This window comes from Typopeltis vanoorti, chromosome 8, assembly GCF_054136105.1.
Source record: "Typopeltis vanoorti isolate ZY-2024b chromosome 8, IOZ_Tvanoo_1.0, whole genome shotgun sequence".
NCBI lineage: Eukaryota > Metazoa > Arthropoda > Arachnida > Uropygi > Thelyphonidae > Typopeltis > Typopeltis vanoorti.
In genome coordinates, this window is record NC_143556.1 from 100,045,643 (window position 1) to 100,072,840 (window position 27,198).

Here is a 27,198-nt window from a genome sequence, read left to right on the forward strand (position 1 = left end):
AAAAGAGATATAGAAAAATTGGAAGATGGTTTGACATCAGTATCTGATCTCATACATCTTAAATATACAATAATGCCTTCCAAAACCAGAGATCATCTTAGTACTGGTTGATAATTTTATCATGAAAGGTTGTAAACCTATAATACATTAGAAGTATGAATCAGATAAGATATTTTGCGTGTTAGTTTTATTTTATTTGTTTTTGCATAATTCAGAAACCCTGCTCATCAGACCAAACACAACTTTTCATGCCACTTCACACCTTCAGTAAGCAAGGCACTGGTCTCACACCAGACAATGAAAATGAAATTCATCTGCCACCTAAGGTGACAGCATGTAATGAAATTTCATTACAGTTGAACTTGTTATAACAAGCACCACAGAAAAAAAAGAATTACATACCTAGATATTACTTGCATGAATATACGTGGATAATTCTACAATACACTTTAATATTAAATACAGTTTATTTGGCCATAATTTTAAAACCATACACCATAACCATATACAGTTTATTTCTCTGTAATTAAAAACAATATTAATTAATAATAAACAAGATTTTAGTTAGTTTTCTTTAAAAAAAAAAAAAACTTAGCATCATTATGTCAGTTTTTAAATCGATTCAGTCAACCATTGTTACATACAAAATCGTTGTGTCCAAATTGTTTAGCAAATTTTTCGCTTGAGCCCTCAAGATTGGACCCTCTGTTAAGAAACCAGCACTTCTTTGTGTCGTGAACCATTGAAGCAATACTTCATCAACATTTGTAAGTTCACACTTTCTAAATTTTCTTGTTTGTTATGTTGTTTTCCAGTGTTGATATGTAAACATCTTTATTCTTCTACAGTGCTAATATTGTTGAAGAGGACAATGAAAACTTTTTACACACTTCAACATTTTTTGCGCCATGTTCTAACTCATGAATAATTTTGGCTTTTTTCATGAACAGAGAGGCACTTTCTTTTAGTAGACATGTTTCCAAAGGAAGGTTTCGTTTTAACTGTTTTTACAGTTGTAGTAGTGTTTGAGTGTAGTGATGGAGGATAAAACATCTCCAAGGACAAGATTAGATTATAAACTAGCCCATAATCCTATGCAGGTGGTCATAAAAGCTAAGTAGTCCTTTCTTTTTTGTCTATTCCAAGAACTAACTGAGCAGAATAAAGAAAGTTTGCATAGTTACCAAAATTTGTACTGTATATCCATGTAGTCCACTCGTTATAAAAGTGAGCAATTGTATGGGAACATGCATAAATAAAATCATTACGGGTTTTTGCTCATTACAGCAGTGATCTTGTTATTTCCGTGCTTGTTACAACAAAATTCAACTGTATTTATATATTCAGAATGTCTTGAGTCAGTTAAATTAACAGGACTCTAGATACCCAGTCAGTATGAATTAATACTAGTGACACATGATTATTTATATAATTATCAAGTTTTTTTCTGATTTTGTGTTGGTTGGCTAAATCTATTACAGTGGAATGTTGAATATCTGAAGTAATTGGGACCAAGGTTAGCTTGAATAATCAAACATATATGAGAACACTCAGTTTATCTGGATTGGAAAAATAGAGGAATTATAGTAAATGAGAAATAAATCACAATTTGCTGATAACATTGTTCTTTTAGGAAACTCTACAGAAGAACTTTCAACAAATAATCAGTGAATTGAATGCAGAAAGTAAACAAGAAAGAGTTAAATATAAACAAAGACAAAACAAAACTAATGTAAAATGAATACATCACCAGAAATAAGCAGTACAAATGGAATATCAGAAAATTTATATAGTACCTGCCTATGTTTATCTAGGACAAAAGATCACAGTACAGGGAGGTTGTGAAGAAGAAATTATATGTAGAATTCAACTAAGTTGGATAGCCTTTGAAAAAATATTTGAAAAATATTTGACAGTTGTATATATGGAAGTGAAACATGGACTTTGACTAAAAAATTGACCAACAAGTTGAGAGTTGCCCAGAGGAAAATGGAAAAATCATAACTTGGCATTACTATTCTAGATAGAAAGTGCAATACTTGGGTGAGAATCATCAAAATAGCTATTAAAAGATTCAAATGGCAATGGGAGATCATGTTGCAAGGAGTAACAACTGAAAATGACAAAATTGAAATCTGAGTGGTATCCTAGAGATGGAAAGAGAACTGCATGAAGACCAAAGAGACAGTGGAAGGATGAGATTAGAGATGGCTGGAACTTAGTGACATAAGATAAGACTGAATGGAGAACTTTGGGGAAAAGCCTTCTTCCAGTAGTGGACAGAAAATGGCTGAAGAAGAAGACAGTTTATATGAAACAAAGTGAAATTAAACTTGCAATTAAATTATTGTATGCAAGATTAGCACTACTGTATTTTGAAATGTAAGTATTATAAAAAATAATTGATTTAGGAAATGGTTTGTAAATAATAACCAAAATGTTTTGAAGAAATGTATATTATGTTTATTTTGAACTTACCTAATTGTGTTACGTGGGGTCAACTATAAATTACACTTTTATTACATAAACAGAAATAAACACAACTAATTGCAAACAAATAAAAGTATAATGAAGTGTAATGAATCTTGGGAAGGTTAATATGTAATTTTGAATTTTTCTTTGAACCATGTGAGTCTTTTTTTTTCTTTTCTTTTTTTTTCCAGTAATAATTAGGTTCATTGGCATTGTTGTTTAAACATACCTCTGCATCATCTTACAGACATTGGAAAATCCAAGAATCCCTTGAAATAAAGTTATCTCACATATGTCTTCATTCAAATCTTGCATGTGTGTTCATCTCTTTGACATCATGTTCTAGTCCTCTGTTAACATGTAGCAACAATCCTTAATGTTGAGCTACTTTGAAGCTCACTCTCTTCATCTCTATCTGGTAACAGCAAGCAATGCAAGACTTGTTTTTTTGTACATTTTTTTTTTTTTTCTATAACACCTTGATCCATTGGCTGCAACAGAGCTGTAATATTTGGCAGTAAAAACCTGACAATGAAGTTCTTGTCAGTTGAATTCAGTTTTTCAAGAGAAAGGATGGGATGATGCATTATTAATCATAAGCAAAACTTGACTAGATTTACCCTCATTTTCTTGATGTGCTACTTCACACTTGGAATAAAATCTTGAATCCATCTAAGCATTTTTTTTTTTCTTCTGTGCTTTATATTGTACTGGTAGGCACATTACATCTTTAAAACATCTTGGATTCTCATATTTCCCAGTCTTCAACAATAGTAAAATGGGCTGTACACTGGCATTTGCACTCGCACCATAACTGTAACATGCTGTTTGATAGTTTTGAACAGGAGGAGAGCTATTTCACGTTGTGATGCAAGTGGTTTACAAGGGAATGACTTCCAATTAAGAACAGTTTTGTATGCATTTACATACACCTGTATTGTATGTAAATGCCATCCTTGGAAAAATCTTCTTCTTTTGCCATTGCCAGAAAAGATGCTTTAAAAGTATTTGCTCCTGGGATATCATCTGATAAAGCTTCTCCTTGAATTTCAAACTCCCTTATGTTGTGGCCAGATTTGAAAATTTTCACTCACTTTAAATTCAGATAGGCTTTAAAATATTTGATTTGTTTATGATGCTTTTTTTTTTTGAGCCATGTTTATTATGTAACTTTCATTTTTAAATTTCATATTTTTCCTGCTCTTTATGTTCAGATATGGTTGCTTTATCAACATTAAAAAAATCTTAGAGAGATACACTGATTTTGTTCTTTCCCAATCTATCAATTGTTATCTTATCTTCTAATGACAACACATTTCAATTTCTTTTGCTTTGCTCTAATATTTGTTAAAATATTTCACATAAACTTATGTTAATTTTTTACAGTATTATATATACACTGAGTGAAAATTTCATTGAAGAGAAATTATACACTGAGTGAAAATTTTATTGAAGAGAAATACATTTTGTTATATGACAAGATAATCTAAAAGTAAAGATGTTTGCTTCACATTTAGTAATGCAGTTATATACGTTAGTACTATTGGAACTACTGTGTGATTAAGCAGTAGTGTAATGAAATGAGACTCAAATGAATTTAAGTCTCATTTGTCAAGCTCAGTAATATTTGCTTATTGAATATTGTAATCATTAGGAAATAACACAGAAATATTGTATGCATATTATAAATTAATTTGTTTGCTGTAGTGTTTCTATATCAGACACTTGTAGCATGCAATCACTTTATGAATGGCAGCCATGTTGTCACCTGAGTTTCGTTTTGACTCTTGCTAACGGACATGTGCGTTAGTGGTTGTTTTCAGAACTGCTGTCACTGGGTTAAAGGAACACTAGCAAAAAAGGAATAGGTAAACAGGAAAGGATCCTTTCCTTTACAAACACGTTATAAATAATTATTTTAATTTCCCAATGTTTCGACCTTCATATTAAGGTCATCATCTGGAGTATACACATATATATACAGAGACAATGATTTGATGAATGGTTATTCTACTGGCCTGACCTCTAGTTAAATTAAATAAAATTACAATAAATAAATAAAATAAAATAAATTAACTACATCAAAGCTATATTGCATTTAAGACAACATCAGAGAAATATTCTTTCATATAGATAGTTTTGTTAAGTGAAAATGATGTCCTAATTTAACATGACCATTGTTATATTAGATTTAGGATCCTGGATTACTTATGGTTTTATTTAACTCTTAGGGAGAAAGAAGAAAAGTTAGAAGAGGGTCTTTCTCAGGACTCTCATATCTGGTCTCTAGTCTTTTGGTCAAATGTTTTACTTCTAACCCAGCTCTCAGATCCATAACTTAAAACTGATTTGAACGCTGTCTTGTATACAGCTAATTTAGTGTTTTGGCTAATTTCTCTCTTATTCCATATAAATTTATTCAGTTGACTTCCTACCATACCAGCTTTGTTGATTCTGTTGTCTATTTCCATATTTAATTTACCATCTTCACAAAAATTCATGCCTAAGTAAATGAAATGTTTTACTTGTTCTATAGGTTCTCCATTCACAATGCAGTTGACATTTTCAATGTTTCTGCCTATTTTCATTGTCTTTGTCTTTTTAATGCTGACCTTCATACCATATCTATTACAACAGTTATTCAATTTAGTCAGGGAATCTTGTAGCGGATTTATTTATTAAGTATAACTCCAATTTTGAGATCAGGTTTAATACCACTTTCCTTCATAATGTGATCCATATAGATAATGAATAACAGAAGGGGGGATAATGTACATCCTTGTTTGACACCAGATTTAAACATTAAACCACCTTCCTGTAATTCCTTCAATTCTAACTGCTGACTTACTACACAAATAAAGACTAAATATTGCTTGATAAAATGCCCCATTGACACCATATAACTGTAGCATTTAAATAACTTCTCTTGGCACCTTATCATATGCCTTTTCCAGATCTTCTTTTTCTTCAACCTTTTGGTTCTGTCCACTGCTGGATGAAGGTCTCTCCCCCCCCCTCCCCCAATGATTTTTCATACCACTTGGTTTTCTGCCTCTCCCATCCATCTCACTCCTACAATTTGTTCCAGTTCTCCCTCCACCTTCTTCTCGGTCTTCCTCTTTGTCTTACTCCATCCATCGGTCTCCATTCTGTTGCTTTTCTAACCCATCTCCCGTCACTGCATCTGGCATTATGGCCAGCCCATCTCCACTTAGCCTGTTTAATATATTTTACAATATCCATGACACCTGTTTGAGATCTTATCCAGGTATTTGTCTTCCTGTCTCTAAGTGTTATTTTTGTCATACTTCTCTCCATGGGATGTTGTGTTGTTCTCAGCTTTTTGTTTAGTGCTTCTGTTAAAGTCCATGTTTCTCCTCCGTATATGTTAGGACAGGAAGTATGCACTGGTAGGAAGCTTTCCTTTTTAGACTCAAAGGGAAGTTACTTCTGAATATGTCTCTCATTTTCCCATAAGCCATACATCCAAGGTGTTTCTTCGTTCAATGTCTTTTCTTTGGCAATTCTCAAAGGATAACAATTGGCCCAAATATACATATGAAATTGGGGTGCTTAAGGGTCAGAGCTGTATAACTGAGAGGAGACCTCCACATGGCCTGTAAGGGAATGCGGAGAACCGACCAGGACTTCTGACCTAATGTCCAATCCTCACCTTCTCGTGGTACACCCTGTTGGGTATCTACTTGGATACTGAACGAATGAGGATGGGCTGGTAATTTGGGATTTAGCCGACCAAATTGTATTCTTATTGGTTAAACCAAAATAAAAAATGATGGTACAACATGACAAAATTTCATGCCGGCTGGGGCATCGCCCAGTTAAACAAGGCCTCCGTTGTTTTTGCCAGGGAACCAGGGCGAACAGCGAAAAGTCAGCTACTGGAACAAATATGAAAACACACCCCAACTCAACATCACCAGAGTTAAAAAATCGGTACTATCAACATAAGAAGCCTGAATGGCAAAGAAATGAAGCTAGCTGAGGAATTAGATAAGTACCAGATCGACATAATAGGGGTTTGAAACAAAAAAGACAAAAACAGGTGAGATCTTTCTAAGCAATAAATACAAAATGTTATATTCAGGCAATGACAATCAAGGAAAAGAAGGAGTACCATAGTATTCAACACAAAATACGAGGCTAATCTTCTTGAATGGCAGTCAGTCTCAAGTAGAGTAATGTGGGCAAATATGAGAATGGGGAACTGGACAATGAGACTTATTTGTGCCTATGGCCCCAGAGAAGGTTCTACTAAGGTAGAAGTGGAGGAATTTTGTGAGGCTTTAGAAAAAGCAACTGTGGGGATCTAAATGGCAGAGTAGGAAATGATTGTGAGACATACAAAAATATTTTGGGAAAATTTGGAAGAAAGAGCAAAGCTAATAATAATGGCAAAATTCTGTTGGATTTCTGCTCAGGACATGGACTGGTTATTACTAACACCATGTTCCAACATAAAAATGTGTACAAATTCACATGGAGAGAAGAGGCAAGGAATAAGAAAAGTCTCATTGACTATATTGATAGTGATGTTTTCTCCCTCGTGCAGGACACCAAAACGTATAGAGGATTTGAAATTAGATGAAAAGAATAACATGTAAAAACGTTTTAAAGCGAATAAAAGTTGAGCAGCTCTCAGATGTGAACTGTAGACTAAAATACACAAAGATTATTGAAGAAAAAATGAAAGAGTTTGAGAACAGGAATCAAACCTTGGAGATTCAGTGGCAAGCCTTGCAGAAAGCCCTGATTGATTCAGCCAGAGAGGCATGTGATGAGATTGTCTGAAAGGATAGCAAAATCAGAACTCCATGGTGAACACAGGAAGTTAAAGAGGCAGTGAAGGAAAAGAAGAAAGCATATCAAAAGTTCCTGGCAAATAACTCAGCTTTTGCTCTTAGAGAATACAGAGTTAAATGTAAGAAACCTAAACACTGTGCAAAACTAGCTAGACAAAAGTCATGGGAGGACTTTTGTTTAGCTAGTTTTGGGAGGACATGGTAAGAACGTAGAAAATAAATATCAAGAAGATGGCAAAATATTCTGGAGGTTGTTGACAAAGCTTAGGAATGAGTGCTGTAAAAGGAGTTAGAGATGATAAAGATGACATGAAAACGAACAAAAAGATATCCTTGAAGTATGGAGTAATTACTTTGAAAAACTGCTAAATGAAACAAGCAGTGATGACAGCACAGTGGTAAAAAACACTGACCAGGCATGCAGTCAGGAATACATATCCATACTTGAAGTAGAAAAAGCCATCAAAGCCTTAAAATGTGGAAAGGCACCAGGAGTAGATGATGTTCGACCAGAAATGCTCAAGTATAGTGGTATAAAAGTCTTACGGTGGTTGCACTGCATAGTTCAGAAAGTCTGGACAGTGGGACGAATTCCCGATGATTGGATTAGAGCTCTCATAGTACCCATATATAAAAAGGGAAATAAAACTGAATTTGAGAATTACAGAGGTATTTCCCTACTAAGTGTTCCTGGCAAGATCTATGCAAGTATACTTGAGAAACGATTGAGAAGAATTGTGTAAGAAAAGCTTAGTGAAGAACAAGCTGTATTTAGGCAAAATAGAGGGCTGTCAGGATCAGATCTTCACTTTACAACAAATAGTTGAGAAAGCATGGGAATATAACAAACATCTGTATTTAATTTTTGTCGATTTGGAAAAGGCATATGACAAGGTGCCAAGAGAGAAGCTATTCAATACACTACAGTTATGTGGCGTAAATGGGGTATTATATCAAGCAATACTTAGTCTTTATTTGAATTGTAAGTCAGCAGTTAGAATTGAAGGAAGTACGGGAAAATGGTTTAATGTTAAATCTGGTGTGAGACAAGGATGTACGTTATCCCCTCTCTTATTCATTATCTATATGGATCACATTATGAAGGAAAGTGGTATTAAACATGATATCAAAATTGGAGATGTTAATGTCAGCTCTTTGCGTTATGCGGATGATGTTATACTTCTAAATAAATCCGCTACAAGTCTGCAAGATTCTCTGACTAAATTGAATAACTGTTGTAATAGATATGGTATGAAGGTCAGCAATAAAAAGACAAAGACAATGAAATTAGGCAGAATCATTGAAAATATCAACTGTGTTTTGAATGGAGAACCTGTGGAACAAGTAAAACATTTCAGCTACTTAGGCACGATTTTTTTACTGAAGATGGTAAAATCAATATAGATATAGACAACAGAATCAGCAAAGCTTGTATGACGGGAAGTCAATTGAATAAATTCATATGGAATAATAGAGAAATTAGTCGGAACACTAAATTAGCTGTATACAATATAGTGTTCAATCAAACCAGTTTTAACTTATGGATCTGAGAGCTGGGTCAGAAGTAAAACACTTGAGCAAAGACTAGAGACTGCAGATATGAGAGTCCTGAGAAACATTAGAGGCATGAACAGATGTCATCAATGGCAATATCATATTAAAAACGAGGATATTAGGAAAGAACTTGACATTGTCAGCATCCAGGAATGCATTAACAGAGCTAATCTCAGGTGGTATGGTCACTTAAACAGAATGGGCGAAGAAAGATTAGCGAAACAAGTGTTCTCTGCTAGCTTTGCAGCAAAACGACCCAGAGGAAGACCAATATATAGGTGGATTGATACGGTAAAAAATGCCTTAGGCGATAGAAATATAAGATCTGATAATTTTGGAGTCTTGACAAGTAACAGACTGATTTGGAGGAAAATTGTAGATAAGAAGTTAGTAATGATGTAATTTTTTTCATGTAATACTATCATATCCTGTACACCCCTTGAAGGTAAATGCAGGAATTTGATGATGATGAGTAACTTGTTCTATTTCATGGTTTTCAACTTTGACAGTTCTATGGTTTATGTATTTATTCATCATAATTTTTGTTTTTTCTCTGTTTATTTTTAATCCAATTACTCTGGAGGCTTCATTTAGCTGATTTAGCCTTTCTTGCAGATCTTCAAGATTATCTGCTATTAGGACAATATCATCTGCAAATTTCAGTTGATGCAGCCTTTCGCCATTTATGTTTATTCCTTTTGTTTCCCAACGAAGGCTTCTAAAGACTTCCTCTAGTACAGCTGTAAATAATTTGGGTGATATGATGTCGCCTTGCCGGATATCATTTTGTATTCGGAACTTTTCACTGTTTTTATATAATTTAATAACAGAAGTTGCATTATTGTAAACATGTTATAGTGTTTTAATATATGGTTTCATAGTTCCCTTGGTTTCAAGTGCTTTTAGTGTTGATATTTTAACTGAATCAAGTGTTTTTTCGTAGTCTATATTGGCCAGACATAAGGGTTTATTGTACTCAATTGATTTTTCAGTGAGATGTCTTAATGTGTGAATATGGCCCAAAGTATTGAAATTCTTTCTAAATCCAGCTTGTTCACAGGATTGCATTCCCTCTAGTTTTAAACATTAAATCACCTTCCTGTAATTCCTTCAATTCTAATGCTGACTTACAACTCAAATAAAGACTAATTGCCAGATCTACAAAACTTAAATACAGATCTTTGTTATATTCCCATGATTTTTCAACTATCTGTCGTAAAGTGAAAATCTGATTCTGACAGCCTCTATTTGGCCTGAATCCAGCTTAATTCTTCACCAAGCTTCTCTTCCACAATCCTTCTCAACAGTTTCTCAAGTATACTTGCATATATCTTACCAGGAACACTTAGTAATGAAATACCTCTGTAATTCTCAAATTCAGTTTTATTTCCCTTTTTATATATGGGTACTATGAGAGCTCTACTCCAATTATCTTTAATTCGTCCCTCTGTTCCAGGCCTTCTGAACTATGCAGTGCAGTCAGTGTAAGACTTTTATACCTCCATACTTGAGCATTTCTGGTCGAATATCATCTACTCCTGCTGCCTTTCCACATTTCAAACCTTTGATGGCTCTTTCTACTTCAATGGATATGTATTCCTGACTGTATGCCTGTTGAGTGTTTTTTACTACTGCTGTCATCACTGCTTGTTTCATTTAGCAGTTTTTCAAAGTAATTACTCCATACTTCAAGGATATCTTTTTCTTCCGTTTTCATGTCACCTTTATCATCTCTAACTCCTTTTACAGCACTCTTTCCTCCATTCCTAAGCTTTGTCAACAACCTCCAGAATATTTTGCCACCTTCTTGATATTTATTTTCTACGTTCTTACCATTGCCTCTCAAAACTAGCTAAACAAAAGTCCTCCCATGACTTTTGTCTAGCTAGTTTTGCAGTGTTTAGGTTTCTTACATTTAACTCTGTATTCTCTAGGAGCAAAAGCTGAGTTATTTGCCAGGAACTTTTGATATGCTTTCTTCTTTTCCTTCACTGCCTCTTTAACTTCCTGTGTTCACCATGGAGTTCTAATTTTTCTATCCTTGCAGACAACTTCACCACATGCCTCTCTAGCTGAATCAATCAAGGCTTTCTTCAAGATTTGCCACTGAATCTCCAAGGTTTGATTCCTGTTATCAAACTCTCATTTTTTCTTCAATAATCTTTGTGTATTTTAGTCTACAGTTCACCATCTGAGAGCTGCTCAACTTTTATTCGCTTTAAAACTTTCTTACATGTTATTCTTTTCAATATGAATTTCAATTTTATCCTCCTCAAGACTAAATAGTGATCGCTTCCAATTTCAAATCCTCTATGCACTCTGGTGTCCTGCACCAGGGAGAAAACATCACTATCAACATTAACATAGTGAATGAGACTTTTCTTATTCCTTGCCTCTTCTCTCTATGTGAATTTGTGCACGTTTTTATGTTAGAACATTGTGTTAGTAATAACCAGACTGTGTCCTGAGCAGAAATCCAACAGGTATTTGCCATTATTATTAGCTTTGCTCTTTTCTCATACATTGACATTTTGTATGTCAATGTCAGACATACAAAATATTTTTGTATGTCTGACAATCATTTCCTGCTCTGCTATTTAGATACCCAACAAGGACCAACTTTTCCTTTTTCATTGTGTCAGTTGCTTTCTCTAAAGCCTCAAAAATTTCCTCTCTTCTACCTTAGTAGAACCTTCTGTTGGGACCATAGGCAGCACAAATGTCTCATTGCCCAGTTCCCTTGGACAATGGTTTGATTAGGTTCTAGTCCAGTCGTCAACTAGCCAACTGGAGGAACGTTTCTAAGCCTATTTTCCACCAATTCCTGAGTTAGTCGACCTCTGGCATGGGTAAGTGAGTTTTTCCTCCCGAAAACTCGGGTTTTTTGTCCCATAAACACAAGAAAATTGACCGTAGTACCCACATTATTTCAGACAGTAACATATCCTGTTAGGGTTAAGTACCAAGAGATGGCAGCACTTGTTTGCCGGCCTCTTCAACTGTGGCTGCCTGTAAGTAGTGATAGACATGGGCCAGCTATCTCTGATTGGCTACCAATGGAGATTGAACTGCCCACTCAGTCTCCAAATGCTAGATAGGGTATAAAGGCCTCGCCTACTCCCTATAAGGGAATAAAAGGCGTTAGCTGATTTATTTTATTTTATATTATATCCTTTTTGATTTTTGATATATTAAAAATCGGTTCTGAAGGTGAGAATAAAGCTGTTGTTGATTTAAGCAATTTAAATGTAATTGAAGATAATGAATTTTTTTTTAAAGCAGTAAATCGTAATCTTATTCCCACATTTTCAAGAGATGATAATGAAAGTATTGAATCATATTTCAACAGGGCCGCATTTATAATTTTGGAGGCCCGAGGCGCAACATCATTATGAGGCCCTCAAAAGTAAGCATTTTTTTAGTTTATGGAAAATAAAAGTCAACATTTCCATAATAACTCATTTTAATAACACAATACAACATTGGTATACATATATTTGCATTTTTAAAAAATGTATAAAAATAAATCAGTTCAAATTTAAATAAAAAATCAATAACTAAAATTTTTTTTTTTCTGGCTTTGGTTTTAGCAAATATATCTATAATGTCATCATAATTAATCGAGTCCGTTATATCTGATTCAATGCATAATAACGACAGGTCACATGTTTTATTTTGGTGCAAGCTGCTTCTTAAATAATTTTTTATTCATTTCAACACTGAAAATAAGCGTTCAGCACTTGCTTTTGAAATAGGCATCCTCAAAAATATTTTTTAAATTGTTTCTACGTTCGAAAAAGTAGACCTTAACCCATTGTTTATAAATTTGAACATATTTTTAATTGAAGAATTTTCTTCCTTTATCATTATTAAAAATTGCTTAACTTCATCAGTAAATTTTTCTGGATCAATATCAGTCCCATAAGTTTGTAAAATTTTATTAATAAATTTTACAAAGTTAAGTCTTGTACTTGTCTTGATCTATATCTTTCTTCAAAACAAAATGTCAAACATATCTAATATGTCGAAATAGCTTTTTGTTCTTTCATTAATTTCCAAAATTAGCTTATCTCAAATGACATTAAAGGTTTTCACTGCGAAATTTTCTTTCCCGTGTAATAAAATCTCATTGTTAGATTGTGAAACTTCGTCACTTTTTTTTTCGTTTTTTAACTCTTTCCTTTTCATCTTTAAATTTTGTCTCATCTGTTAATGAATTTGCTTCTTCATTTATAGCAGCAAAACTATTTCTTATATCTAAAATAAAACTAACTAAAGAGTGCTAACAAATTAGCTAAAAACAAATCCATATCGGGATCCATATCTTTTATAATAAAATCCATAACAAATCCATATCTTTTATCTTGTAGAAATTTACTAGTAGCATGTTTTCGATGTAAAATTTTGTCCCACATAACCGTTAAAGGTTTGTCAAAATGTTCAGCCAATGATGAGCTCTCTAATTTAGAAATAGGTTTTTCATGAGGAGAAATGGGTAGTTCAAGTAATGGGTCTTTAATTTGTTTATATCCACGTTTCAAAACCAATACAGCATCAGCTCTTGCAGACCATGTCGTTTCACTTAGTCTTTTAACTATTAAAGATTTTTTTTTCTAAATGTTTAAGGAGCATACCCCATCTTCTTGTTGAAGATGAAAAGTAATTATATACATTTTGAATAAAACAAAAATATTGCACTGGTTCCAGACAAGATTCTGCTGCATAGTTGCCAATTAAATTTAAGGAATGACTAGAGCACGGTATATTTTTTCAGCCTAGCTTGTAAACCTGTATAGATATCTTTCATATTGGCAGCGTTATCATAGCTTTGCCCTCTGCACATTTTTATATCCGAAGATAATTCTTCTAATTTTTTTAATACTACCTCTTGTAAATATAAGGAATTATGTTGTGTAATTCTGATGAACCTGATAAATGTTTCTCTAATGTCAGAATTAGCGGCAACACACCTAAATATCATAGCTAGTTGGTCATTATGGGCAATGTCTGGTGTTGAATCGAGTATTATTGCAAAATAAGCAGCTTCCTTAATTTCTGATATTAATATTTCTCTTGTTTTTTTAGCTATTAACGCTATGAATTCATCACAAGTATGGTAAGAAAGGTATTTGATCTGCTAGAACCACAGTTGGCATACATTTTCATGTGATGTTTTAAAAAAATCATCAAATTCACTTAAATAATGTAAACACGATAAATAATTTCCGCAAGAATCAGAAAAAATATCATTTATATTTCCTCTAAATGCTAGCTTTAGTTTACTCAGTAACTTAATGGTAGCTATTATTCTTTTTAAAACCTCTCTCCAATAATTTTCTTTCGATGGTATTTGTTTGATCACTTCAGAATCAATTCGACTATTTACAAACTTGATTTTCTTTTGCAATATGTGCACATCGCTCGTATATGCTCAGTATAATGCTCTTGATTATATTTCAACATTCATCATCATCATCATCAAATTCCTGCATTGTACCCTCAAGGGGTGTACAGGTTATGACAGTACTACATGAAAAAATTACATCATTACTAACTTCCTATCTACAATTTTCCTCCAAATCAGTCTGTTACTTGTCAAGACCCCAACATTATCAGATCTTATATTTCTATCGTCTAAGGCACTTTGTACCGTATCAATCCACCTATATCTTGGTCTTCCTCTGGGTCGTTTTCCTGCCAACCTGGCAGAGAACACTTGTTTTGCTAATCTTTCCTCTCCCATTCTATTTAAGTGACCATACCATCTGAGATTAGCTCTGCTAACGCATTCCTGGATGCTGACAATGTCAAGTTCTTCAACATTCATTAAAACCCTTAATTAAGCTATTATTTGACTTAGAAAACAATTTACAAACAAAGCAGTAAATTGCTATGCTGGTTTCTGAAAAAATTAGCCACTCTCGCTTTTCCTTTGTTCCATTCGCCTTTTTACAGTAAAAATGTGATATATTTACATTTTTGACATATATTCTATTGTGTTCTGTGTATTATTTTTTTAAATTTTCGATTTTACCAACATTCTGGGACATATTTATTAAAATATGCTCGATAAACTGTTCATTAATAATAAGTGGCCACACTGCTATATCGGTAGGATAAGACATAGCTTGCTTGCTGGTAAGTACAGACTCCGATTGAAAATTTTCTTCAGAATTCTCTGGATTTGTTTCATTTATTTCTTTGTCTCCTTCTATGTTTTTCACATCATTTTGATGTTCTTCATTTTCACTTTCATCTCCTCCTGATAATGATACCAATGTTTTGTTTTCATTCTGAGAACTGTGAAGTACAACTTCAGTTCTACGAAATTCTTCATTTTCAGAACGTAAGAAAGACAAAATTGCCTCCTTTTTGACTATTTAGCTGTTTTTCATTTTCTCTAAGTCATTTTCTTTTACTAGAAAATGATTTTTGAAAATTTATCATTTTCAAATTTTCTTGGCATCATTATGTGTATTAATCTATCAAAAGCGAAATAAATATTTATTAAATCCAAAATAAACATATAAATAAAATAAACAATTACATTAAAAGCTTAAAAAATACAAAAATAGAAACAATTAGTATCTTGGTTTTGTTAAAATAAACGAGTAACAGTAAAATAAGAATAATAATTAATTGAATAATATATTCTTACCGACTGTGACAACTATTTTAACTATATAATTAGGTGTATACAGTATGCTGCTTTACAAGTACTAGCCAAATAACAGTAACTAAACCATCAGTTTAATTACCGTTTTTTGGAATTTCCTTTATTGTTCTACGATATTTGACCCTTTTTGGTGCACAATTTATTTATTGTGTCTCTTCTCAAAAATATAAACCAATTTCACATGTATATAATAAATATTAATATTAAAAAAATCTTGGTAATAGTAAACTAGCAACCTTGTAAGTCATTTTATGTAAATAAATGACTAATGATTTATCTTATATCGATGGATTATAAATAATTATGCAACTTCTATGATACTTTATATTTAATATTAAATTTTCTAAATAGTTTAAAATCTTTTAATGTAATTCTAAATATATATATTATTTACACTTTTAAATATTCCATGTAATTAAATCATAATTAATTTAAAGAAAGATGTAATTAAAATCTTTTGCAAAAGAATTCAATTGCAATGTTGATTTTTGATTTTGAGAACGTTGATTTTGTTTGACAAGCTTCATTGACAAGCATCACAGTTGCTACAAAAATTCTGAATACCGAAAAAATATTAAAAGGTATGGTAATAATTTAGTATAAGGATAAAGTTTTTTTTTTTTTTTTTTAAAAGAATTTAAATGCAATCAAATTAAGCTTGCTAATCAAGGTAAAAATTGGAACTTCATGAACTGTCAAGTTCAGATATTCTCACTAAAAATAAAAATTTTGAATTTTTGGTCATAAAAATTATAACAAAAATCATTATATTTATGGAATTACAACATTTATTTATTACATGATTTATTCAACTCCAGTTTTGATTTTTTTAAGTTGCAGTAATAAGCATAATAATTCCAGCTTTAGTTAAAACATAGAGGCAATAAATATTAACGATAACTTGCTATGCTCGCTAACATCCACTTTTTTACTTGACATTTTACCCTAAAATGACTAGAATCTTGATGCACAAAAAAATGAACTGAAAAATCAATTTAATTTATAAATAATAATAAACTTGAAATTCAAATGCTCTATTTATGTGATATAGAAACTGCTCTTACCCAACTTATTAATACAAATAGCAGCAGTACACAAAAAAACTTCTGTTGTCTCTGGAATTCAAAATGATCGCAAAAACTTATTTACTCTGTTTACAATTTCCACTTATTAAACTTCTAGTATACTTGTAAAGAGGCTAGCGAACTCTCTATTAAGTTATTTTTACAAACTGTATATCAAATATGCTAATAGATTCTTTTAATGACACTTCTTGTTACTGTTAATCTAAATTGTCCAACTAAAACACATTATAAGAGGAATTGTACAAGGTATATAACTTACAAAAGCTCTGTATCGCACATTCAGTCAAAGGTCTTGCACAAAACGTTCTAAGGCAATTCTTTCATCTCAGATCTTGAGCTTCCTTCAGGAAATCTTCAGAAATATCTCATTGGGAAAATAGCGGACTATGAACTGCGCCCTGCGGTACTCACATACAGCTCTGGCAAAAAGTTATTCTCCCACGGTGAAAAGAAAAACGTCCAGGTGAAGGTGCTTCGGGTGATTTGTTTTGCATTTTCTCCTCTGCTTGGGCTCGCCAAAAATGCCTGGACGACTGCCTCCTTTTTTTGCCACCAATTGTCAACCGGGATTCCTCTCTTGCCCGGAAGCTTTTCTCCGGCGATTGGAACATCTCCTTTCGGAAACTCGAAACCTTCTCTTAAGACTGGAACCGGGAAGCTCCTCTCTGGCAACGTCTGGAAACGGGAACCCTCTCTCTCTCTCTCTCTCTCTCTCTCTCTAGCGACTTCTGGATCTGGGAAGCTCTATATGCTTGGCTCTGTCCCCTTTTATTATGCCTTCTCTGAGACCTCGCACAAGTTTGTAATCCCCGAAGAATTCGGCATGATTCTTTCATCTTAAGTTTCAAGTTCGGCCTGCTCTTTGTTCTCTTCTGTGCCTTCTTTTGATTGTAAGTTGCTGACCATTGGAAAGTTGTTTGAACCTTTCTGACTGACTTCGGAGGTGTTTACGTGCAGAGCTTATAAGCCTTTCTCATACACGCAAAATTCAATAAACAACCTTTCTAATGTCGCCATGTAGATCTATTACATACAGCTCCGGCGAAAAACATTGCCTTTATTTTTAACACTCTAACATATTCTTATTTAAAGAAGTATATACAGTTAATTTCCAAAGGGCTATTTACAAAAATATCTAATACAAAATATACAGAGACAAACTAGGTTATTTTTTACAACATTCTTATGGGACTTGACCTAAGTAAAAAATCGATGTAATGTGCTTTGGAATATTTAAGCTACAATCGAGTTTTTCCAATAGTGATAAGAACAGTAGTTTAAAAGTGCAGGTAGTCCAGCGAAAACCATCTGTGACAAAATGAAACTAGTTCATTTATTTAAAAACACAAATTTGTTAAGTATATCTTTATAGAGTTCATAATTAAAAGGACTCTAATAATAATAATAATAATAGATTTCTACAGATGTCTCTCATCTTGTTTTGGTATTATCAAAATTATCAAGTTATTCTGAAGCATTATGAATTTTGCTATTTTATTATTATGCCTCTAATATTTTTTCAAATGTGGCACTTTTTATAACAAAACTGGCTAAGATATGTTGAATATATCTGTTCGCAGATATACTCAAAATCCTTTTGACCTAATAAAAAGGCAGAATCTGATGAAATTTCATCAGCAATCTATCTATTAAAATGCAATTATCCCCCCCCTCCTGTGCCGTTTCTTGGATTGACACTTTTTTTTTGCTGCACAATTTACTTATTGTGTCTCTTCCCAAATAAAAACGAATTTCACATGTGCGAAAATAAATAATCAAAATGTTTGTTTGCATTGGAAATATTATGTCATATATTTATATTTTTTAAATAACATTTATTGAAATAAATATAACATTTTGCTTCCTTTCCTTGCAAAATAAGATTATATGGGTCGCACATTTCCATTTTAGTAACGATTTTTTTATTATTTTTTTTTTATGAACAACAAAGGTGTTAAACTGCATTACTGCAGGGGTTTCCGATTGTAAGTCTTTTTAATTTATATCCAATGGTATTTTATCAGAGATTCTATGCCTTTTTCTTTTGCTTAAAACTGCAACAGTACAGTTACTTTGGAAAAATAACGAATTCAAACAAAAAGAAAGTGCACACGTGTTATCTAGCAGTATTTGTGTGTGTGTGTGTGTGGTGATAATTTTGGGAGGGAGGGGGAGTTAGCCATTAAAGGCGAATTAATTCTGTTATGAAAATTTTGAAATAAAATTTCATTTTGACACATGCACCTACACATGTTTCAAAAGATAAACTGTAGGGTAAATATCGCTACTTCAAACTGCCTCATAATATTGAAATTAGCGGAAATTATGTACATAACAGTTGACTTCATAACTGCGGTTTATTTTGATTTGTAGTGAGTGATTAGGGGGGAAACCAAGAAAGTTGAAATGCAAAAACCTACAGATTATGTTATAAAAATTACATTACATGATATGATTCAAGATTTACGTATGATAACTAACCTTCGAACTAAGATTATGAATAAAATAGGAAACTTAATTTGGAACAGATGGAGGCTGTATTCATTTTTAGATTTGGATTTTCATGAATTGATAAAATAATTGTTTGACAAAAATAATTATCTTCAATCAAGTTCTTGGAGAATTTTAAAATTTATTGGCAATTAAAATAATTAGCAAAAAAAATTGATAGTGACATTGATCTTCCAAAGTGATACAATATGAAGTGAAGAAAGTATGAAAGGATTTCTTATTTTATGCTGGCATTAAAAACTATAATTCTACGATAAAAACAAGCAGCAAAATGAATATAACAACTCATAGGTATTTAGTCTAATATAATTTAGATTCCAGTTACCGAGCAAATGGCAAGCAACTGCATTTCTTGCTGTAGGCCATAGAACGTAGCTACTACGTATGCCAGGTAATGTAGTTAAGTGTTCTTTTCAGCGTGAAGGATTATCACACCTTCTAATGGACATGATGGTCAAACTACGCTTCTTATCCATGTTCTTTCAGCAGGTGGACAGAATATTATTCAGGTTTGCTGAACATGTATAAACGTCCAAACGACCGAATTACATACATGAATTTTATGGAATACAGAGTTCCTGTTAGCTTTATATTCTAAGAACAATGTATTTCAAATAAAAATGGAAAGCCTCACAAATTTTTCAGCAGTCTGTAGTTTTTATATATGAATTTATTATTTAAAAATAAGTATTTTATTTTGCAACAATAACTACGCTGTTTTTTTATTGTTCTTTGTGAGGAGTAAGGTTTAAAAATGAGGCTCCCATCTTGCGCCTCATGCACCTAATGGTAAATGCAGCCATGTATTTCAAATATGCAGAGAAACTTAAAGAAATAGGGAAATGGTCCAAATCTATGGAAGTTACATCAATACATCCAGGGTAAAGAAACAGTTTTCCAGTATTATATTTGATTGCTAAGTCGAGCTCATAAGTTAGTGTCTCAACTGAAGGAATATCACATTTAGAATGGTCTATATTTCATCAGTTTAATATAGGTCTAAAAGATAAATTAAAGGAATTAGCTTATAAGAAAAAAATTAAAAATTTAGAAGAATGTTATGAAGTTGTTAGGGAAAGAGAGGTAAGATTTAGAGATATATACCAATCCTCTAATTCAAAAAAAAAAAAAAAAAAAAAAAAAGAAAGAAAATAAATAAATAGTAACTCTCCTAGTAGTTCAGATCTTAACAGGTTGTCTAATAATAGTGAATCTGTTTCTAAACAAGTAGTGAAAGAAAAGTTTACTCCTAGATGTTATAATTGTAACCAGTTAGACACATATCTGAAAACTATTTTAGTACGACCGAGTTTAATCCTCGAGGAAATAAACATAAGGACAAGATAAATTCAAATGCTGTAATGAAATACAGGGTGATCCAAAAGTCACACATGCATGTATCAAAGTCAAAGCTGAGCTGCATTGAAGCATTTCAAATGTTTTGAAATGCTTCAATGCGTTTCAAAATTATTATTCATTTTGCCTATAGATGGCACCCTAGAACTATTGGCCACTAATGTGTAATCTATCCACCACATGTTGGTTATTGAGCATTCATTGCATAGTTTTGTTTATGAGGAAAATGAAATGGTACTTTCCCAGGAGCAACAAATTATTTTGGAATGTTATTTTGCCTGTCGTTTTTATGCAAATGTTGAGGAGGAGTTTCATCAGAAGTACCCCAACTCTGTTGTTTCTCAAAATTCAACAGTTACGAGATTAATCAAATGCTTCTGGAAAAGTGGAACAGTTGCAGACAAACAGTGGCATGGAAGACCTTCCATTTTGATTGAGGCTAAAGTGACTGGTACACATTGTGTTGCAATCCTCACCTTCACAGAGCCTTAGAAAACTTCACAGATAGGTGGTGTGTCATATAGCAATACTTAAAGAACCACCATACAATTAAAACTTTGTCCATACTGTGTTCACTCATTTCAGGAATTGAAGCCACTGAATAAGGAAAAATGTGTTGTGTACTTAAGTGGTTTCAATCATTTGTTGAAGAAAATGGATTTCATGAGCTGGACAATGTTTCCTTCAGTAACAAAGTGTGGTTCCACCTAAGTGGATATGTCAATAGCCAAAATAACAGATTTTGGTCATTGGAAAATCCTCATGTTTTCCTTGAAATGCCCTTGCATTCTCTGAAAATTGGAATGTGTGCGCTATCATGGCATCGCATTTGTTGGACCCATTTTCTTTGAGATGACATTGAACAGTGCAGTGTACCAAGACATCATCACCACCACCCAGGTCATGGCTCTTCTCGAGATTGAAGAGCATGTCTGCTGAAAACAGCAGTTGTTTTCAACAACACATTTTTGCAAGAGTTTTAGGTGCAGACTGATTTCTAAAGGACTTTGGTTACCAAGGTTGCCAGATTTGTCAGCTCCAGATTTCTTCTTATGGGGCTACATTGAAAGGTAAGGTGTATAAAAACAATCCTCACACAAATGAAGAACCGAAAATGAACATTGCTGAAGCAATCAACACAGTTAGTAATTCCATGCTTCAAAGAGTTGCCTCCAATTTGGTAAAAAGATCAGGTGTCTGTATTCAAAAACGAGGTGGCCATTTTGAACATTGCTTTAGTAATGTTATTTATATTTGACCTTGTAAAGATATGGTTATAAGCTTTGTTTGTAGCAATTTAGTTCTATAAAGTTTGCCACTAATATTGAAAAGTTTATTTTATGATGTGCTCAACTTTTGGATCACCGTATGTATCAGGTAACCAAAAAAGTTCATGCGGTTTTCAGTAGAGTGGACTGCAATGACTTTATTTTGTAGTGGTTTAAGTGCACATCATAAGGCACAGATATGCGTCAAGCAATCTGTGCTCTAACTTGGTGTGTACTCTTTTTCTGTGACTTTTAACCCTTTTAAAATGTTAGTTGAACCTGATGTAATTCAGGCTTCTATGCTTTATAAATTTAAACTTGGTTTGAAGGCTTCAGAAGCGTCCCATAAGGTATGTATGGCATTTGGAAAAGATGCGTTAGCATAATGTATTGTGCAGAAATGGTTTAAAAAAATTTGTTTCTGGTGATGAATAACTTGAAGATTCACCATGAGGAAGACCCTCCATTAATAAAAAAATTATGTGCTCCTGTTGAAAATAATTCAAGATTAACCTGTTGAGAACTTTCACAAATGTTTAACATGAGTGGTACAATTCGTTTACACTTGCATCAACTAGGAAAATCATGGAAGCTAAGCATATGGGTCCCACATGCTTTATCAGACAAAGTTCAAAGGCTATCAATTTGTTCTTCACTTCATTCATCTCATAAAAATGAGCAGTTTTTGGATTACTTGCTCACTTGTGATGAAAAATGGATCTTGTACTCTAACAGGAAGTGAACTTATCATTAGTTGTCACAAATGATCCAGTAATGCACACTTCAAAGGCACTGCTTCATCCCCAGACTAAGCTTTGTATGTGGTGAAATGGAGCCAGTATTGTGCACTTCGAGTTTCTTGCTGTAGGCCAAACAATTACAGCTGAGATCTACTTGATGCAACTTGAGTGTGTGCAGGATGCTTTACTTCAGAAACAGCCAGGACTAGTTAACCGGAAGGGAGTGCTATTCTTACAGGACAATGCAAAATCTCATTGCAAAACTTACCAGTGAGAAGATTTGTGCTTTAGAATGGGAGATACTATCTCCATATTCTCTTAACATTTCTCCAAGCAATATCATCTTATCATCTAGACAATCACATGTGAAATAGACAGTTCCACAATAAAACCATGATTGAAGCAGAGGTTGCTAGGTTTATTACTTCTTTAGACAAAATGTTGTATAAAAGCGGAATTTACAAACTTGTATCTCATTGGGAAAGAGTTGTAGATCATGAAGGTTCATTATTTTAGTGCATAAAACATTTTATGAAAATTTCTGCAGTTGCTTAATTTTTATTATGAAAAACTGCACACACTTTTTTTGGTTACCTGATAATTCAAATGAACAAACTGATATTACTACAATGTCATATATCAGTAATGATAAATGTTTAACAGTATCACAGGGTTTTATTGAAAATATACCTTGCAAAATTTTATTTGATACAGGAGATTTTATTTGTCACTTTTTAATACAATTAAAGATTTGGTTCCTGATGATATTATAAGACTGAGATATCCAATTAAGTTAACAGCTATCTCTTTGAAACTGAAATTTCTACTTCTAAAAAGATAGATGCATTTCTTTACATTCCATGTTTTTCTCTGAAAGTTTCTCTTGAATTAATTTCTTCCAGAGATTCTTAATCCACGTATATAGGTTATTCTTGGTCTTGATTCTCTAAAGAGATATCAGTTTGCCTGTAATTTCTCAGATGACACTATTTCTCTTTGCTTATTAAGAATATATTCCAGTCCACAATCTATTCACAAAATGCAAGATTTGGATTTATACTCTGAAGTTTCTAAAGCCAGACAAGATCAATAGCTTGAAATTGAAGCAATAAACATGGATGAAAAAGATTTAGACCAAATAAAAGGAAGCCTAGTAGAAAATGCAATAAAGTTAGTAACTATAGCCAATGAAAAGAAACTAATTAACACATCCTTTGAGTGTACCTTTAAATTATCCCTAATGTTTCACTGAAGATATCGTGTCTACGACTCGTACTAATGCAGTTGAGCATTCTGTATAACTTACCACTCAGACACCCATTTATGTAAAATAGTATCAAACTTAGTGAAGTATATGGAGCATTTTCAACTGTTTTTACAAGGAGTGTGAAAAGGCAGGAATCTAACTCAAATCGGAATAGTACTTTTATTCTAATAGAAAAACCTAGTAGAAGTTTAAGATTTATTTTAGATCTGAGAGTAATCAATAGTGTCACAAAACCTATTGATTTTCCTCTGTGTAAAATTGAAAGGTTATTAATTAGTTTAGAAGGAGCAGAATACTTCGCTAAACCAGATATAAACTCTGGCTATTTTCAGATTCCTTTAAAGAAGGAAGTTAGAAAATACATGGTGTCCACATTGAATCTCTCACTTCAAAGAACAATAAAAAATTACTTGTAGTTTTAAACATGGTGTCAGGGGCAGAGAAAGCACAAGTTGTGTGGTGGTTAGCTGAGCTAAAAACCAAAGCAGTGCAGCGTAAGTTCCGTCAGGTGTACAAAAAAGCAGCACCCAACCCCAAGAGTATCCTTTTGTGGAAAGAAAATTACCTAATGACAGGAAGTGTTTTGAAACCACATGGAGGAAGGAAGTAGTCAATATCAGAAGAGAATGTAGAGAGGATTTGCAAGACCTTTCCATGCGAAGCCCAACAAAATCCATTAGGAGAGTGTCACGTGAACTGCAAATACCCTGCTCCACTGTTCACAAGGTTGTCCATTGGAAGTTTTGTATACACATGTACAAAGTGCAGGTGTTGCAGGAAATCAAGCAGAATAGTAAGCCATAACGAGTAATGTTTGCAGCTGAAATTTTGGAATGTGCTGATGAGAATCCGGATTTTCTTTCCTTGATTTGCTTTTTGGACAAAGCCACCTTTCATGTCAGTGGAAAAGTGAACAGGCAGAGTCAGGATATGAGGGAGTGAAAATCCTCACTGTGTCATGGAACACATGCATGACAGTCCCAGGGTAAAGGTCTGGTGTAATGTAATGCAAATTTCTATCATTGGCCCATTTTTTTTTCGTGGAAAGCAATATCGACAGAATGATTTACCTCAACATGCTGGAAAATTTTGTCTTTCCACAACTCGAAGACTTGCAATCGTACATCCTCTTTCAACAGCATGGTGTCCCACCACCCTGGCATTTGGATGTCTGTGCAATTCTTGACAGGGGCTTCCCTCAGTGATGGATTGGATGTAGAGGAACGATTCCCTGGCCACCGTGGTCGCTGGATTTTACCCCACTTGATTTTTTCTTGTGGAGATATGTGAAGGACATAGTCTATGCAAAAGTGGACAGCCCAGAGAACCTGAAACATCGCATTTCTACTGCTGTGTCCTCCATCACCCCTGACATGCTTCAAAGAACCTGGTCGGAGATAGACTATTGACTTAACATTGTGAGTGCTATTAAAGGAGCAAACTTGGAAGTACTGATTTTTTTTTTTTTAAATAAAAACTTGGGGAGCATTCCTTCTCATTTGTACAATTTTGACACCTTGGTCCATACACTTAAATAGTAGTAACACGTTGAAACTAGGGAGGTCTAATATGGACACCCTGTACTTTGCCTTCACAACAAGATGGCAAAAGTACCAATTTTGTCCTCTTCCTCGAGGAGCTAGAAACTCAGCCATATCTTTTAGTTACTAATAATTCTGTTTTATTAGATATGTTAGGTAAAGGACTTTGTTTTCAAAATGACTTGCTTATATTTGCCTTATAAGTTGAATATTCATGTTACAGAGTTAGTAAATATCAGGATAATTTTAAGAATGAGAATTTTCAACTTAACAAGAGAGATGAATTGAATAAGATTAAGGGTAAATCACCTAAGTTTCAAAACTGGGAAAAATCTCTCATAATTTTTCCAAGTTTTGAAGCTCAGAAAGAAGATCCCATTTTGTAAAATGTATACAAAAAAAGGTTTAAAGAGGTTGAATCTATTCCCTTGGAATTTTCTTTTCTTCAAATGCGCTATTTAGATGATGTAGAAAGTATTTTTTTAGATGAGGTTTGCTTCTATCAAGGAAAATGAATGAAGGTAAAATAAAAGTGAAAATTTTAGCTCTATTTATCATGAAATCTTGGATTCTCTATACGTTTCATGATTTGCGATCTAGCTGGTCATCAAGGATATGAGGGAACCTGGCACAGAATTAAGAACAAGTATTTTTGTAAAGGTATGAGAAGTGATATTAACTCATATGTAAAATTCTGTCATCTGTGCCAAACTAGATTAGAAGCAAGGCATCTTTACAATCTTTTCCAATTCTAGTTAGACTGTTTCAAGCTGTAGGTATTGATATAATTGGATCCTTATCCACAACAAAGTGAGAAAATAAGTATATCCTTGTAGCCATTGTTATGTTATCACATTTTTCAGAAGCAGTACCTATGAAGGATCAGACTGCTAGAACTGTGGCTAATAAGTTTTTGAAACTAATAATTTCAAGATATAGTACACCGCAAACACTTTTATCTGATCAAGGGGCAAACTCTACAGCAGAATTAATGTTACAATTATGTAAACTATTAAATATAAAGACGTTTTTTACTACACTCTATCATCCTCAATGGAATGTGCGAAAGGTTAAATAAGACTCGAAACAAGCTTTATTTGCTTGTAGAACAGCATTCTTTCTGCTATTAAAGAAAAACCTGCTTGTTTTGTACTATATGGTTTTGATTCACTTTCCAAATATGATATACTCATTTGGAAAGTGAACTTGGGTTTCTCAGATATTGCTGAATATCTTGAGGATACAGTAGAAAGCAATTTAGTTGTTTATGAACTTATAGCAGAAACTAGTAAACTTAGTTCCCAAAAAACAAGAGTATTCATAAATAGATTTAAAAAAATATGAGAATCCTAGTCCTGGTAATTTAGTAAGATAATAGGATTTGTCTTAGAAAAGGTGCCTTTCTACTTAGAAATTAAGTAGAAAGGCTTCAGATCCATACAGGATATTGGAAATCTCCTGTAAATTTTAAAATACAAGATATAAACAATCCAACTAAAATACTAATTGTGCATTCTGATAGGTTAAGATTATACCTGTTAAAGAATGCTAGTTTAGTTTGCTTTGGAGATAATTTAAATAGAATATCAAAGGATGAAGGTTTAGCTAGCTTACATAATAAAAAAAGTAAAATTTTATAATAAAACAGGATGTCTGATTCTTCAGAAAGTTCAAAGCAACAAAACCATAATAATAATCATAAAAGATCATTTAGTTTAAATAAGTTTAAACCTAAATTCTCTAAAGAGAAAGTAGATAACAAAAATAAGCAACATGACAATTCAGGTCATAAAAATATTTGTAGTTTAGCTGACTAATGTCAGAATTTCACAAATGTATATATAAAGATTCGAAAGGTATTAAACAACCTACGTCTTCTAACTTAGATACTACTGATCAATATATCCA

At 33.1% G+C, this 27,198-nt stretch overlaps 1 protein-coding gene across 4 annotated transcripts in view; it reads left to right on the forward strand.

The window, feature by feature from the left end:
- The window catches only part of LOC150104225 (uncharacterized), a 116,393-nt gene that overhangs the window by 65,909 nt on the left and 23,286 nt on the right, over nt 1–27,198 (forward strand). The window contains exon 4 of one of the 4 annotated variants that reach the window (XM_090396848.1): nt 12,129–12,253. The exons of 2 other annotated variants lie outside the window; for them this stretch is intronic. In XM_090396848.1, the coding sequence (XP_090252974.1) occupies nt 12,129–12,241 (113 nt within the window). In that variant the 3' untranslated portion in view covers nt 12,242–12,253. Of the gene's footprint in view, nt 1–670; nt 769–12,128; nt 12,254–27,198 lie in introns of those variants that run through there. One more of the 4 variants, XM_090396850.1, reaches the window with a different exon arrangement.